Source organism: Thamnophis elegans, chromosome 12 (genome assembly GCF_009769535.1).
Source record: "Thamnophis elegans isolate rThaEle1 chromosome 12, rThaEle1.pri, whole genome shotgun sequence".
NCBI lineage: Eukaryota > Metazoa > Chordata > Lepidosauria > Squamata > Colubridae > Thamnophis > Thamnophis elegans.
Window position 1 is genome coordinate 54,403,593 of NC_045552.1, and position 17,479 is coordinate 54,421,071.

Here is a 17,479-nt window from a genome sequence, read left to right on the forward strand (position 1 = left end):
GACGGAGTCATTGGTTCTCCTGTTTAATAAGTTCAGGGATCATGTCAAGAAAACACATTCAAACCTGTTATTGCTAGGAATTTTAGAACGACTTGTTGACAGAATCACGATTAGAGGCAGGTATTTAAAATGTCAAGGAAGGGGAAGAACCATGCTGGTGCATTATATTTCAAGAATTTGGAGAAAGGGAATTTTGCAGTACATTTGGTCACTACTCCTCTTTTGCAAGCATTTAGGGACTCTGTTGACACCAGAATCACAACTTTTGGCTGATATCTACCGTAAAATGACAAGGAAGAGAAAGAACCATGCTGGTGCATTATATTTCAAGATTTGGAGAGAGGGAACTTTGCTGTATGTACATTTGGTCACAGATGCTCATTTGCAAGCTTTTCAGAGATCTAAAAATCAAAGAGATAAGATTACAGTTCCCTGGAAAATTCCATCAGAATCCAAGCAGCACGTAATATAATCCTCCTCGGATTTTCCCATTTCGGAATCTTAAGGCGGGGACGAACAGGTAGGTGACGTCTGCTGTTCTGCATTACATTTAAAGTTCACACCACCCTGTTAAAATTCCTACCTGTGGAAACTTAGCCTGTCGGGGACATTTCTAATCTGGCCTCCATCAGCTAGCTTCTGTGAGTGGGTGGGTGGGATTTTGAGAAAGAGATCTCTTTAGCCTCTTCCTCCTCCTCACATACACAATCCACTCCAGCTATACTCCAAAAACATCCCCCTGTGATTCCCGTCTTCCCGATACGAGATTATCTCTCATCGGCCCCTTGTTCTTCTCCTTTCTGATGGTCGTGTGATGACCGAGGACGGATTCTCACATTGCTGATCTGAACTTCATTATTATACGGCAACCAACCAGGCTGTGCTGGAAAAGGAAGGGAGGTTCTCAGATTGACAGGTCTGGAAACAAACTGGCGATAGCGTTTTCAGTGAAGAGTTCAATCACTGGGAAGAGAATGTTTGCAACTCAGGGTTGCAGCGAGAGTCCCTTGCTGCTCTCTGAGCTCGGTTGTTTTTTTTGAAGGACATTTCATAAGCTAACTAAAGTCGTGATCACCAATTGAGGGTTCTTTGGTGGAGAAAACTTTGCTGGTTCGCAGAAAAAATATTTGCAATGTTGTATTGCACTAAATCGGGATCCTCAAAACTACGGCCCTGGGCCGGATACGGCCCGCTGAAGCAATTAATACTGCTCGCTGATGGGATGGGGTCCTTCAGGCACTTAGCTTGGCTGCCTGTTTATTAGCTCCAACCCCTTTCCTCCCTGGGAGTCCAGGCGCTTCAGTGAGCGGTTGCGTGAAACTTCAGCCAGGCTCCTCAAAGACAGAGGGGGGCCGATCTAGCGCCCGGGGTGACTACAAGACATTCATTCATTCTTGGCCGTATTTGAGGATTCCTAGCTGCAAAAGGACAGCAAGGGTTGAGCCCGTGCGCTTCTCTCCACTAACAGGCGGCCAAGCTAAATGCCTGAAGGACCCCCATCCTGTCACTAATTGATTTTACTAGTTCCGGGGGGATTTAAAATTATGAATTTAGTGGTCCCGGAGGTCCAAAAGGTTGGTGACCCCCCCTGACCTAGGTAACATCAGTGCTAGAAAGGAGTAAGGCTTGTTCTCATCTATATGAAAGCAACCTTGCTTCTCCCCTCAGCATTGATGACGTTACCTAGACCGGTAATGAAACGTCTGCAAGAAAACCACCAAGCTCAGAGAGCCTCACAGTTCAACAGTTGGCAATCAATGAGAGTGGATGGATGTTTGTAAACTTGAAGGTTTGTCTGGTTGCGCAGACTCACTTGAATGAGGAAATTGTGTCCCAGTTCCTTGAGTTTGGGAACCCTTTGGCAGCAATTCAACGGAAGACAAGATAGCTGGCTGAGAATCTCAGTGCCCCCCCTTTTTTTGGCTGGGAAGCCACGTTCAGAAACGCATCCGGAAGGCTTAGAAGTTTCTTCGTCCAAGGAGCTTTACGTCTTGCAGTTCCTGAGGTCGTAAACTCTGGTCGACGCCAGGGGTAAGTGCGTAGCGTAAAGGGGAGTCGGTGTAACCATTCCAGTACAGGCAGACCCGTTTACAAAATTCAAAAGTGCTGAACATGATCCCAAAATAAGGGACGATCTGCAAAAACAAACACAAAAAGGTAAAAACCGAGCTCAAATCTTCCTATTTTTTGGACTTAAGAGACCGTTTTACCCCTAGGAAGCCGGTCTGCGGGAAAATACTGCAGCCTTTGATTTTTAGAGCCCGCAATTAATATTTTACTCCGTTAATATTTTATTTCAGGGACGCTCAGTGGCTAAGACGCTGAGCTTGTCGATCAGGAAGGTCGGCAGTTCGACAGTTCGAATCCCTAGGGCCACGTAACGGAGTGAGCTCCCGTGACTTGTCCCAGCTTCTGCCAACCTAGAAGTTTGAAAGCACGTAAAAAATGCAAGTAGAAAAATAGGAACCTCTTTGGTGGGAAGGGAACAGTGTTCTGTGCACCTTCGGCATTGAGTCATGCCGGCCACATGACCACGGAGACGTCTTCGGACAGCGCTGCGTCTTCGGCTTTGAAACGGAGATGAGCACCGCCCCCTAGAGTCTTGGGAACGACTAGCACATATGTGGGAGGGGAACCTTTACTTCTGCTTTCATTAATTGGAGGGAAGCTGTTTTTGTGGCATTAAACACAAAGGTGCCTACTCAGAGGTAACCAAATTTTAACTAGCCACAACACATTTTTAACTTGTGGAACTTTATACACTTTTGTTTGTTTGTTTTTTAAAATATTTTGTTACGGCTGTGTCTCTTTAAACATTAAAAAAAAGTATAAATATATATATTGATACTGTTGCAAAAATAGTCTCTTTGGTTAAGCTGTATCACAATCTTGCATTTCCATTAAAAAAAATAAAACCAGCAACTGATAAACCTACACAGGTCATTGTTGACTTAAAATCACAATTGAGCCCGTGGCTGAGCAAGGCAGTTAAGTGAGTCCTGTCTTGTTTTACGACCTTTCCAGCCAGAGGTGCTAAGTGAATAACTGCAATTGATTAGTTAGTAACCCTGTCGTTAAGCGAATCTGGCTCCTCCCTTGACTTGGCTTGTCAGAAGGTCGCAAAAAGGGGATCACAGGACCCAGAAGCACCAGCAACCGTCATAAATATGAGTCAGTTGACAAGAGAGAGGTGGCGCAGTGGTTAAATGCAGCACTGCAGGCTACTTCAGCTGACTGCAGTTCTGCAGTTCGACTGTTCAAATCTCACCGGCTCAGGGTTGACTCAGCCTTCCATCCTTCCGAGGTGGGTAAAATGAGGACCCGGATTGTTGTTGGGGGCGATATGCTGACTCTGTAAACCGCTTAGAGAGGGCTGAAAGCCCTATGAAGCGGTGTATAAGTCTAACTGCTATTGCTATTGCTATAAGCGTCTGAATTCTGATCGCGTGATCATGGGGAAGTTGCAACATTCTAAGTGTGAAAATTGGTCATGAGTCTCTTTTTCCCCAGTGCTTGTCAAAAGGTGAGCCCAGTGTTGTGGCTCGCCAGTGGCCAGAGGAGCTGGGAGCAGATTTGGACAGTGAGGAGGTTGGGGAGGAACATGGGCCAGTCCTGGAGTCTGGAGGAGGCTCTGATGAGGGTTCTGTGTCAGAGGCAGAGAGGGGGCCAGAGCCGTATGCCAGTTATCAGCTGCCTTCAGAGTCAAACATTAGTGAGGCAGAAGAACAGCTGGAGCCTGTTCCCAGTGTGCGCATGAGCAGAGTTGCCAGACGAAGGGAACAGCTAAAGAACAGGGGTCAACTTGGGAGTAAGGCCACAAGTGGACGATGAATGGCCCCTCCCAGAGGAAATGAAAGAGGAGCAAAAGGGAGTGGAGTTTGCAGGAGACCATTAGTTCGCTTAATTGGTTCGTGACTCTCCGAGACTCCTGGCCAAGTTTTGCAGATATCGGCCTGGCAGCTCTCCAAGCCAGATAAGGTCTGTGACTGTAAATCCTCCCTTGAAAGACTTTGCTGGATGCGAATGAGCAGAATCCACAATAAATTAATAAAAGAGGGTTTTGTCGGGACAAGGAGTTTGCTTCATGGTCTCTGCAAAGTCAGAACACCCATAGGACACTGATAACTGTCATAAATATGAGTCAAATGAATGGTTCTAAGTCAAGGACTACCTGCAAATGAAGAGGGAAGGAACTGCAAGATTGACGTCCGTTGGAATCGACCAGGAAAGACTTGGAAACTTACCCGGAGTAAATTGGCAGTTAATCCGTTCCAGAGTGCCAGGACCCCTTTGGTTTTCACCGTCTGCTTAAAACAATCAATCACGCCGCTAAAATGGACATCAACCCCTCCAGAACATGGGAGGTGAGAGCTCTGAGCCTGCGAGGGAAGAGAACAGAAAAGGCGTTTAAAACAGTGAAATCGACTCGTTTCAAATCTCAAGAAATCCATTTTCTGCTATTCCTGATTGTTCACGGGCTCCCTTATTCCGTCAAAATGCCACTGAAGGATTGATGGGCTTTGGAGATGCTTTCAGAGGAACAGCTGGCATCTGAATTAAAAAAACCCCACGTACTTTGCTAGTCCTTGTTTAATGACGTAACCCGGTTGCTAAGTGGATCTGCAATGGGGCTTCTCATCTTGCTTCAGCTATCCTTGGCTTTACAGACCGGTGAAGGTCATAAATGTGAGGATTGGTTGCAAAATGCCTTTTCCATCACAGCCGCGACTGCAAACGTCACTGTATGGGGAGTCCTTGACAGACAGTCCTCACTTAATGACCGAAGTTACCACAACACTGAAAAAAAGTGACCTAGGACCGTTTTTCACACTTATGTGCTGGAGCATCCCCATGAGCACATGATTTATATTTGGGGTGCGTAGCAAGTGACTCATACTTATGGCGGTTGCAGTGTCCCCATGACCACGTGGATTACATCTGGATGCTTGGCAACTGGTTCATACTTACGACCATCAAAGTGTCCCGCAATCATGTGATATCCCTTTTGCGACGTTCTGAAAAGCAAAGTCAATGAGGAAGCCGGGCTCACTTAACAACCGTGTGTGACTCATTGAACAACAGCAGTGGTTCACTTAACAAAGGCCATAATGAAAGTCGTCAAATGGGGCAGAACTGACTTAACAAATTTCTCCTTTAGCAGCATACATTTTCGGGCTGAATTGGGGTCGTACGTTGAGGACTCCCGTACAAGACAGTTGCTAAATGAGGACAACTTTTGCAGCATATTTAATCTTATAGATTTGGACTACATTTATATTTTTTGGGGACCAATATTGTTTGTTGAGTGATTTCTGGTTACAGCAACTGTAAGCCTGGCTTAACACAAGAATTGTTACCCTAACAAACACAACCCCAGTGTATAGACCACACCTAGAATATTGCATCCAGTATTTGGTCACCACACTATTAAAAAAAAGATGTTGAGACTCTAGAAAAAATGCAGAGAAGAGCAACCAGGATGATTAGGGGACCGGAGGCTAAAACATATAATGAATGGTTGCAGGAACTGGGCATGGCTAGTCTAGTGAAGAGAAGGACCAGGGGAGACATGATAGCAGTCTTTCAATATTTGAGGGGCTGCCGCAGAGAGGAGGGGATCAAGCTGTTCTCCAAAACACCCGAAGGCCAGACAAGGAATAATGGATGGAAAACTGATCAAGGAGAAATTCAATCTAGAAATAAGGAGGAATTTTCTGACAGTGAGAACAATCAACCCATGGAACAGAAGTTGCCTTCGGAAGTTGTGGGAGCTTCATCACTGGAGGCTTTCAAGAAGAGACTGGACTGCCATCTGTCAGAAATGGTGTAGAGTCTCCTGTTTGGGGGGTTGGACTAGATGACCTACAAGGTCCCTTCCAACTCTGTTAAAACTGTATAGTACTAGGGAAATAATTCTGAATCTCTGTCTTTGGCCTCCTTCCCAAATAAATGTGTTTTGATGTTTTTGAGGCAACCTGTGGAATGCCAAAACTTGCGAGTTAAGCTGTGAAGGGCTGACCTAATTTCCTTTCCATATTTTTTCCACTTCATGAAGCTTTGAAGATACCAACAATACCTTCTGAAGCTGAAAAGTCAAACCAGACACTCAGGAAATAATGTGGAAGGAAAAATTAATTGCTACCTTGGTCCACTCCACATGTAAAGGATCGTATTTTTAAAAACAACCCTCATGTTTAAAAACTCATTGAAAAGTTTTTGGTCACACGTTATTATTAATTGACTGTGAATTCGCTCATTCACATCCAGCAAAGTCTTTCAAGGGAGGATTTACAGTCACAGACCTTATCTGGCTTGGAGAGCTGCCAGGCCGATAGCTGCAAAACTTGGCAAGGAGTCTCAGAGAGTCGCGAACCAATTAAGAGAACTATTGTCTCCTGCAAACTCCCCTCCCCTTTGCTCCTCTTTTATTTCCTCCATTCATCGTCCAACTGTGGCTTTACTCCCAAGTCGACCCCTGTTCTTTAGCTCTTCCCTTTGTCTGGCAACTTTGCACATGTGCACACTGGGAACAGGCTCCAACTGTTATTCTGCTTCACTGATGTCTGACTCTGAAGGCAGCTGATAACTGGCATACGGCTCTGGCCCCTCTCTGCCTCCGACACAGAGCCCTCATCAGAGCCTTCCCAGACTCCAGGACTGGCCTATGTTCTCCCCAACCTCCTCACTGTCTGAATCTGCTACCAGCTCTGCTGGCCTCTGGCGACCCACAACATCCTTCTCTTCCCCTCCTCCTCCTCTCCTCCGCAACCTCATTCCCAGTCCTGATGATGTTACCTAGTTTGGGCCATGAAACGTCTGCAAGAAATCCACCAAGCTCAGAAAGAACCATAACCCCCTTCGCCTATCAACCCTGAGTTACAAATATCTCCTTTATTCGTTCGGATGTTCCCCGGGGACTCTGTCATTCTTAGGCAAGAGCCAAGGTGGCGCAGTGGTTAAATGCAGCACTGCAGGCTACTGCTAGATCAGCAGGTCAGCGGTTCAAATCTCACCGGCTCAGGGTTGACTCAGCCTTCCATCCTTCCGATGTGGGTAAAATGAGGACACCAGATTGTTGGGGGCAATATGCTGACTCTCTGTAACCGCTTAGAGAGGCCTGAAAGGCCTATGAAGCGGTATATAAGTCTACTGCTATTGCTATGTATGATTTACAAGTCCTCCTAGCACAATGCCGTGACCCGTCAAAACCGCGGAGGACAAAATCGCGCTCGACGAAAGCGCGCATTTGACGTCATCACAGCGTGACGCAAAAAATTAAAAATTGAAATAAAATTAAAATTAAAGCAAGCCGATTCACATAAAGGTAAGGGTTAGGTTTAGGGTTAGGGTTAGGGTTAGGTTAAGGGTTAGGGTTAGGTTTAGAGCGTTAGGGTTACGTTTAGCGTTAGGTTAAGGGTTAGCGTTAGGTTAGCATTAGGTTAAGGGTTACGTTTAGGGTTAGATTTAGGGTTAGGTTAAGGGTTAGGTTTAGGGTTAGGTTTGGGGGGGGTTAGGTAAGGTTTTCGCTTTATTTTTACATTTTTCGATCACAGCGCGATGTTTTTGTCGCGCTGTGATGACGTCAAATGCGTGCTTTCGTCGAGTGCGATTTTGTCCTCCGCGGTTTTGTGGTGGAACCGCACAATGCTACCCCTTTTGGCGCCTGCTGCGGTAGGCTGGCACACCAACAAACCAAGACCCAGAGAAAGAAGATTTAAGTATGCCCGTGTGGCAGACTTAAAATAAAAACCCGCTTCCTCTTTCTGACTCCGACCTTAGATAATCAATCTGCACAGACAGGTTCCAGAGGTGATAAGCTAACCTGATCCCTTCTCTGGTCATAGAGGATCAACTCTGATTTGCAAACTTGGCAGCTCATGTTTCGTTCACCGAAAGTTGATCTGCTGGCCAGCCGAGCAGACAAATTCCCTGTTTATAGGATATGCAACCTGACCTTTCAACCACAGGTTGGACTTCAAACATTTCATTTAGTGAGCGTTCCAAGCTACGACGACGTTGGGGGAAAAAGGGCCTAAGAAATTAGAGGATGAAAGACTTCCGATAAAGTATACATAAATGATGTAAGAGTTTTATTATATATAATAAGGTAAAGGTTCCCCTCGCACATATGCGCTAGTCGTTCCCGACTCTAGGGGGCAGTGCTCATCTCCGTTTCAAAGCCGAAGAGCCAGCATTGTCCCAAGACGTCTCGATGGTCATGTGGCCAACATGACTAAACGCCAAAGGCGCACGGAACGCTGTTCCCTTCCCACCAAAGGTGGTTCCTATTTTTCTATTGCATTTTTACATGCTTTCGAACTGCTAGGTTGGCAGAAGCTGGGACAAGTAATGGGAGCTCACTCCGTTACGCGGCGCTAGGATTCGAACTGCCGAACTGCCGACCTTTCTGATCGACAAGCTCAGCGTCTTAGCCACTGAACCACCGTGTCCCTTTTATTATATTTATTATATTATATTTATTATATATAAGCAGACATTATTATTACCATTATGGGTGCTGTTGTTAGTATTATTTACTAATATCATTACTACTTTGCATAAGCAAATTGATCCAGACATATGCTGTTTAATAGCGTTGATGTATTTTACAGAAGAAACATTATAAATAAATTTAAAAAGAAAAAAGAAAACAAGGACCTTAGGGTTAGGGTTTTATCAGTTGGATAAACGGGACAGAAATTAGGAACTTAATAAGTATTAATAAGTATTAAAAAGTATCAATAAGTATTAATAAATATTAAATAAATAATAATAAATAATAATAAGTATCATTAAGTATTATTGAGTATTATTAAGTATTATTAATTATTATTAATTATTATTAATTATTATTAATTAGTATTAATTATTATTAAGTATTATAAATAGTAATAAATATTAATAAGTATTAATACTTATTAATAAGCATTACTATGTAAAAGAATTGACCCACTAAGCACATATTGCATGTAAAGAGAAAACAAATAAAATCAAAACTCAAGATGCTTGGCAGCCGTTTCATATTTACGACTGCGAAGTCTGATTCGCTTAACGGTGTCACGAAAAGTACAAACCCGCCGCGATTCCACTTAGTAACCGTGGCGAGAAAGCTCATACAAGGGGAAGAACTCACTTCACAAGCGTCTCACTCAGCAACAAGAATTTTTGGGCTCCGTTGAGGTCGTGAGTCGAGGAATATCTGTATTACAAGTGGTCCTCGACTTGCGACCATTGCTCCTTGTTAGCGACCGTCCAGAGATATAAGCTACTTGAAAAAAGGGAGTTACAACGGATTCGAAATTGTGGTGGTTGGGGCCTCCACCGGCCCCACTGCAGTTACACAATTGCAATGCAACTTTCTCTCTGCAGTCCAGGGTTTTATGACGGTTTCGCTGAAAACTGGAAGTTACTGGGTTTTGTTTAATGACTGTCACAACGAGATCATAAAATGAGGCCCACTCATGTGATGTTATGATCATATGACTGTAATGGGCAGGCTCCATTATTTGTTACCTACTGAGAATTTGCTGCCCTTGAAGGGCTTGAAATGCAAGTCCTCAATTTACGTCACAACGGAACCAAAGTTTCTGTTTTCTTTAAAAAAAAATTTTTTTAAAATTTTATTAACAAACATGTAAATACACACACCCAAAATTTAGACGTATACCACATTTATACAATACAATACGAACAGGAGCTTCCTGTTCCTGAGAGCCGAGGTGGCGCAGTGGTTAATGCAGCACTGCAGGGCTACTTCAGCTGACTGCAGTTCTGCAGTTCGGCTGTTCAAATCTCACCGGCTCAGGGTTGACTCAGCCTTCCATCCTTCCAAGGTGGGTAAAATGAGGACCCGGATTGTTGTTGGGGGCAATATGCTGACTCTGTAAACCGCTTAGAGAGAGCTGAAAGCCCTATGAAGCGGTAATAAGTCTAACTGCTATTGCTATTGCTATTCCTGTTCTTTCTAATAGCAATTCCTGTTCTTTCTAATAGCAATTATTAATCGATACCGCTCATCTTATATTATTTTCCCTTTTATTGTATTTCATTTGGATTTCATCATTCTTAACCCTTATTTTAACACATAACTATTATTTTTTTGAGTTTTGTTATATTCCCTCAATTGATTCTTGTTCTTTCCTCCAATCCACCTATACCATTTAGCCCATATCTGGTAGAATTCTGATTCTTCTTTTCCCTGGATTTCTTAGTTTAGTTGTCCATTTCGGCACAGTCCATAACCTTTCTTATTAGTCATCTTCGCTTGGAAAATTAGTTTGTTTTTTCCATTTCGGGGCAAGGCATCCTTGCCGCCGTAATTATATGTAGTATTAATACTGGATTTCTTTTTGTATTTTGCAGACATTATTCCTATTTAAAAAAAATTCAGGTTTCCATTCTATTTAACCCCTGTTATTGCCTCCATTCATTTTTGATCCTATTCTAAAAAAAAATTGTAGCCTCCTCACAGGTCCACCATAAATGGTAATATGTTCCATGTATTGATTTGCTTTCCAACATTTTGGGGAGGAAAGTTTCTTGTTTTTAAGTTAGACATCTGTTAAGGAAATTCTGCAGAAAGAATTCAGGAAGTCAGTCAGGGATAGATTTAACTAGCAGCAGGTGCCCCCTAGTGGCTCAAAAGAAACAAGACTTGCTTTTCCTTCAACCCTATACAGGGAGTCCTCGACTTAAAAACGGTTCACATTAGTGACCGAAGTTACAACGGCACTGAAAAAAAAGCTACTTAGGGCCATTTCTCAGACTTACGACCGTTGGGGGCATCCCCAATGGCCACGTGATTTACATTCGGAGGCTTGGCAACCGACTCACATGTATGACGGCTGCAGTGTTCCCTGGGGCTTTGTGTGATCCCCTTCTGTGTCCTTTTGACAAGCCAGTCCCGTGGGGGAGACAGGTTCACTTAACAACCATGTGACTAATTTAACAACGGCAGTGATTCACTTACCGGATGGCCCCGGGACAACTTGCAATGGTCATAAATACGAATCGATTGCCGAGCATCCAATTTGATTGCCTGACCATAAGGATGCTGCCACGGTCGTAAGTGTGGAAAACGTTCACTTTTTTCCAGTGCCGTTGTAACTTTGAACGATAACGAAAGGAATCCTTGTAAGGTCGAGGGCTAACTGTATATAGACAACTCTCCGCAAGAGAGGGATGCACATCGCTTTAGCTCACCACAGAGGCAAGGAATAGAATAGTATAGAATAGGATAAGGAACGGTATAGAATAGAAAAGACAATAGAGTAGAATAGAATATAGAAAATTAATAGAATAGAATAGAAAAGAGAATAGAATAGAATATAATAATATAGGAATAGACTAGAATAAGGAATAGCTAGAATAAGGAATAGAATAGAATGAACAAGGAGTAGAATAGAATAGAATAGAATAAGGAGAATAGAATAAGGAATAGAATAGAATAAGGAGTAGAATAGAATGGAAAGAGTAGAATAGAATGGAATGAGTAGAATAGAATGGAATGAGTAGAATAGAATAGAGTAAGGAATAGAATAGAATGGAATAAGATATAATAAGAAGAATAGAATAGGGAATAGAATAGATGGAATAAGGAATAGACTAGAATAAGAACTGTATAGACTAAAAAGAGAATAGAGTAGAATAGATATAGAAAATTAATAGAATAGAATAGAAAAGAGAATAAATAGAATATAATAGTATAAAGATTAGAATAGAATAGAGTAGAATAGAATAAGGAATCGAATAGAGAATGGATAGGAATAGAATAGAATAAAGAACAGTATAGAATGAAAATAGAATAGAGTAGAATAGAATATAGAAAATTAATAGAATAGAATAGAGAATAAAATAGAAGTATATATAGTATAGGAATAGAATATATATAATGGAATAAGTAGAATAGAATAGAATAAAAAACAGTATAGAATAGAAAATAGAATAGAGTAGAATAGAATATAGAAAATTAATAGAATAGAATAGAAAAGAGAATAAAATAGAATATAGTATAAGGATTAGAATAGAATAGAATAAGGAATAGAATATAATGGAATAAGGAGTAGAATAGACTAGAATAGAATAAAAAACAGTATAGAATAGAAAAGAGAATAGAGTAGAATAGAATATAGAAAATTAATAGAATAGAACAGAAAGAGAATAGAATAGAATAGAAATAGAATGGAATGGAATAAGAAGAATAGACTAGAATAGACTAGAATAGAATGGAATAGAATTCTTTATTGGCCAAGTGTGATTGGACACACAAGGAATTTATCTTTGGTGCAGATGCTCTCAGTGTACCTAAGGAGACTAAAATACATTCATCAAGAATAAAAGATACAACACTTAGTAATAAGCTATCAAAACCATAAGGTAAAGGTAAAGGTTTCTCCCTTCGCACATACGTGCTAGTCATTCCTGACTCTAGGGGGCGGTGCTCACTTCCGTTTCAAAAGCCAAAGAGCCAGCGCTGTCCGAAGACGTCTCCGTGGTCATGTGGCTGGCATGACTAATGTCTAAGGCACACGGGACGCTGTTAACCTTCCCACCAAAGGTGGTTCCTATTTTTCTACTTGCATTTTTACATGCATTCAAACTGCTAGGTTGGCAGAAGCTGGGAGAAGTAATGGGAGCTCACTCCGTTCACAGCGGCACTAGGGATTCGAACCGCCAAACTGCCGACCTTTCTGATCAACAAGCTCAGCATCTTAGCCACTAAATTAAAAACAGAATCAGTTGAGAGGCAAAGATCTCGCCATTCTCAGCCAGCTCTCAAGCCGCACACCTGGGCAGGTAAGACTCACCTGTATTTTCCTCTTGACGGTTTCAAAGGGGAAAGAGAAAGTTTGGGCCACTGCAGCAGCCAGACAGCCATTGAAGAAGTTTTGCATTGGTGTGAAAGGGAGGTTGGGTTGACCCCAGAGTTCATCCAGGTGAGTGTAAACAAGGAAGGAACCAACGGAAATGGGATTGCACCTGTTTTGGGAAGACAGACGAGGTAGACTTGGTAAGGAAGATCCGGTGGCAGGGACGTAGGTATCAATATTGATCTCCTAGGAAAATATCTTTGAAGGCCCATGTTGTTCTGACCCAGCTCCCCAAACACGACAAACACCTATTCATCTCTGGCCTCTGCCTTTTATTCCCAGAGCTAAGGGTAGGGCTCTTTTGTCCCAAGGACTGGCCCATAGATTTCCACTGCTCTCCTCTCCTCTCCTCTGCCACATCTATTCATCTCTGCCCCCTGCCTTTTATCCCATTAGGATGGGGCTTCGCTAGCAGCGGTGGCTCTTCCCTCCCAAAGACCAGCCCATAGATTTCCACTGCTCTCCTCTCCTCTGCCACATCTATTCATCTCCGCCCCCTGCCTTTTATCCCCAGTAGGATGGGGCTTCGCTAGCAGCGGTGTGCTCTTCCGTCCCAAAGACCAGCCCATAGATTTCCACTGCTCTCCTCTCCTCTGCCACATCTATTCATCTCCGCCCCCTGCCTTTTATCCCCAGTTAGGATTGGGCGTCGCTAGCAGCGGGTGGCTCTTCCGTCCCAAAGACCAGCCCATAGATTTCCACTGTTCTCCTCTCCTCTGCCTTCTATGCATCCACGTGTCAAGCATTGGACCCAGTGGGTTCCTCCTCTTCCTCATCAGCCAACTGCAGACCGGGGGCTGTTGACTCTCCATCTGAGGACTGAGGGATGGCCCAGGCTGTGCCTCTGTCTCTGTCTCTCTGCCAGCTCCATTCCCTCTTCCCTCTTGGAGCTCCCAGGTTGCCTTGATGCTGACCCTGACTCCCCGCCTCCTTCTCCCCCTCTGATTCGGCGCTGGAGGTGGCGGTAGCCGATAGGCCACAACACTAGCTATCTGGAGAAGACTCTAAGGGTGGGGAAGGTGAAAGGGATGAGAGAGCACAACCAGCAGCAAGATGGATGGACTCAGCGGCTTCTTGTAACATCATTGGTCTAGAAGGGACAGCGGTTCTAGCCCTGATGATGTTCCCTAGTTGGGTCATGAAATGTCTGTGAGCAAACAACCAAGCTGAGGGAGCCCCAAGGGATCCCACCGTTCAGCCTTGAGCTACAAACATTCTCCCTTGATTGGTTACTGGAATGTCCTTGGAAGAGATAGCAGCTGCCTTTGGAGGCCGAGATAAGTGGGGAGGAAGAACACGCTGGGGCCTTTTCCAGATGCGCCTATGAGCAGAGGAGAGGAGAAGAATGGAGGACAAGGAGACGACTCAGGAAGCAAGGCACACATGGATGCTGAACGGCCCCTCCCTGGCTGGGGAATAAATAGAAGGAAAGGGGAATGGTTATCGTAGGAGACAACAGTTCGTATTTCTGAAGAGTTTGCTCCTTGTCTCTTATTTCAGTAAAAGTACCTTTTCTCTAAAATAATGGAGTTGGGGGTTTCCTTTCTTGAATTTGAAGAGGCCCATCTGACAATCATCGTGTTTCGTGCCTCAGAGACTGCTTGCCAGAACTTACTTTGCAGTTTTGCGGCTGGGACCTCACAGCCTGGCAATTATCGCAAGAAGCTGATAAGGTCTGTTAACTCTTTGAAGGACTATTGTTCGGTGTGTGAAGGCCATTAATTCACAGGAGATAAATAAAGAGGGATTTGTTTTCGTACAAGGGAATCTGTTTCTTGGTTCTGCAAAGGCTGGGTCAGAACAGTGGAAGTCCAGGCCCCTTAAAAAGTGCCACGTTTGAAAGACAATAACAGAACATCAATCGATGGAAGGGAGGAATCTTTCAATACCTAATACTGACAAGAGACGCGCCGATAAAGTGCAGAGGCTCCTTCCTGGTGGTAAATCATATACAAAGCATGAAGAATGCCTTTGTAAGGCGGGTCCAGTCGTTTCTGTGCAATCAAGCGAGTCTTGACCACCTCGGTTGGGTAGGTAGCGATGGCTGCCATCATGCCCGCCAGACTCCCAGCCACGATGGCATTCCACTGGGAAATGTGACCCAAATCATCTATCAGCCACATCACGCATCTAAGGCGAGATTAAACAGAGGGGGGAAAAGTCAAATTTTTTGGGGGGTGAAGTTTTTTGTTCATCGGGAATTTCAGCTCTGATCCAGCTCAAGATAGAAGTCACCATGTCTCATTTTTGGTGTAGAGAGCCACAGATAAGACCTTGGAGAAGGGTAGACTTATGCAAAGGTCGGAAGTATGGGAAAAGGTCACATGGTCACTTCCAAGGGTCATCAAATGAATTGTTGTAATTCGAGGACTGTGGTGGGTTTCCAAAATTTTTAGAAACCTCTTCTGTAGGTGTGGCCTGCTTTGTGGGAGTGGCTTGCTGGCCATGTGACCGAGTGGGAGTACCTTGCTGGTCATGTGACTGGATGGGAGTGGCTTGCCAGCCATGTGACTGAGTGGGAGTGGTTTGTCAGTCATGTGACTGGATGGGCGTGGCCAACTTGTAGAATGTGGTGAAACTCACTTAACAACGCTCTTGCTTAGCAACCAAAATGTTGGCTCAGAAACTCTGGCATTTGAAGCACGCAAGTCTTAAAGCTGTCAAGTTACAAGACCCTCGCACCCCTAACCCTTTAGAAAAAAACTCCCAGGGATGTTCAAACTTGACAGCTTTAAGACTTGTGGACTTCAACTCCCAGAATTCCTCGTCCAGTCATGTTGGCTCAGGAACTCTGGCATTGAAGTGTGCAAGTCTCAAAGTTGTCAAGTTACAAGACCCTTGCACCCCTAACCCTTTAGAGAGAAAAAACCCCAGGGGTGTTTAAACTTAACAGCTTTAAGACTTGTGGACTTCAACTCCCAGAATTCCTCCTCCAGTCATGTTGGCTCAGGAACTCTGGCCTTAAAGCTGTCAAGTTACAAGACCCTTGCACCCCTAACCCTTTAGAAACCCCCCCCCCCAGGGGTGTTCAAACTTGACAGCTTTAAGACTTGTGGACTTCAACTCCCAGAATTCCTCCTCTCGCTCTCATCTTGATGATGTGCGGACAGGCAGGGGGGAGAGAGCTGGAACTGGTTCTAAACGGCACGGTAGATTTGTGGAACCTCTTCTATAGAAGAGGTTAGAACTGGCAGGAACCCACCCCTGGTCGAGGACTACCAGTAGGATATTTTAGCAAACTTAAATGCAGTCTGCCTTAGCTTTCTTTGATTTAAGAGGCCTGTGGGTGGGGGAAAGGACACTCTGACAACACTGGTTTTGCTGACCGACCTGTAGAACAGGGTTCAATGGTTTTTTTTATTGCCGTGTAAGTGCCTGTATGACATCCTTGTGGGTGTATACATGTACCTGTATACCTACGTTTATATAAACTAGACTGTGTTGTTTCTCTGTGTCGTATAATAGATGTGGGTATGTGTATAGTTTCGTATTTATCTTATCTTAGCTCAGTGGCTAAGACGCTGAGCTGGTTGATCAGAAACATTCGGTTGATCAGAACGGCGGTTCGAATCCCTAGCGCCGCGTAACGGGGCGAGCTCCCGTGGCTTGCCTGCCAACGTAGCAGTTCGAAAGCACATTAAAAAATGCAAGTAGAAAAAGAGGAACCACCTTTGGTGGGAAGGTAACAGCGTTCTGTGCGCCTTCGGTGTTGAGTCATGCCGGCCACATGACCACAGAGACGTCTTTGGACAGCGCTGGCTCTTCGGCTTTGAAACGGAGATGAACATTGCCACCTAGAGTCAGGAACGACTAGGGGAAGCTTTACCTGTCCTTCCTTCCTTCCTTCCTTCTTCCTTCCTTCCCTCCCTCCCTCCCTCCCTCCCTCCCTCCTTCCTTCCTTCCTTGACCCGGTGGGGTACTGGAGACATGCCCAGATCACCACTTGTCCCCCTTCCCTCCCTCACCATCCTGGCTTACTGGTGGTTGGATGGCACTGTAAGGGGAAACTCTCTCTCTCTCTCTCTCTCTCTCTCTCTCTCCCTCCCTCCCTCTCATCTATCCATCCATCCATCCATCCATCCATCCATCACCTATCTGTCTCTTTCTCTTTCACTCTCTGTCATCTATCTACTATCTATCCATCCATCCGTCTATCTATCATCTATCTTTCACGACCCAGATCGCCGCTTGGTGCCCCTTCCCTCCCTCTCCGCTTACCGGCGGTAGGAGGCGAGCTGCACGGCGCTGTAAGGCAGGAGGCGCAAGCAGGCGGTCAGGTTGCCTTTCCAGAGCGCGCCCGGCCCCTCGGCCTGCCACAGGCTGCGGCCGGCTCGCCAGAGGCCGCTTCTCCGCCCGGGCAGAGCCCCGACCTGGCCCAACACGGTAAGCACTTCCAGTGGGGCCGTTAAGCTGTGGCTCGCCGCCCCGGCCAGCCCGGCGCAACCCAACCGCTGCAGCGCAGTCAGCCGTCCGTCGCGCTTCCAAGTGGCCATGGCGCACCATGCCAGCCGCCGCCCGGGACGGTGGAGGAGGCGACGCCGCCGCCGCCGGGCTCCTGCGATCCGCCGGGCAGGGCAGAGCAAGCGGCCGGGGGGCGGCGTCAGCCAGCC

The 17,479-nt window shown here is 45.0% G+C and overlaps 1 protein-coding gene across 1 annotated transcript; it reads right to left on the reverse strand.

Annotated features, from left to right (window-relative positions):
- Positions 1 to 17,468, reverse strand: SLC25A43 (solute carrier family 25 member 43). The gene is given in 6 exon segments (XM_032227172.1): positions 1 to 2,135; positions 4,245 to 4,379; positions 12,807 to 12,978; positions 14,759 to 14,764; positions 14,766 to 14,999; positions 17,088 to 17,468. Coding segments are annotated over 6 exon segments (999 nt in total). The 5' UTR covers positions 17,363 to 17,468; the 3' UTR covers positions 1 to 1,958.
- Positions 17,469 to 17,479: the final 11 nt, after the last annotated feature.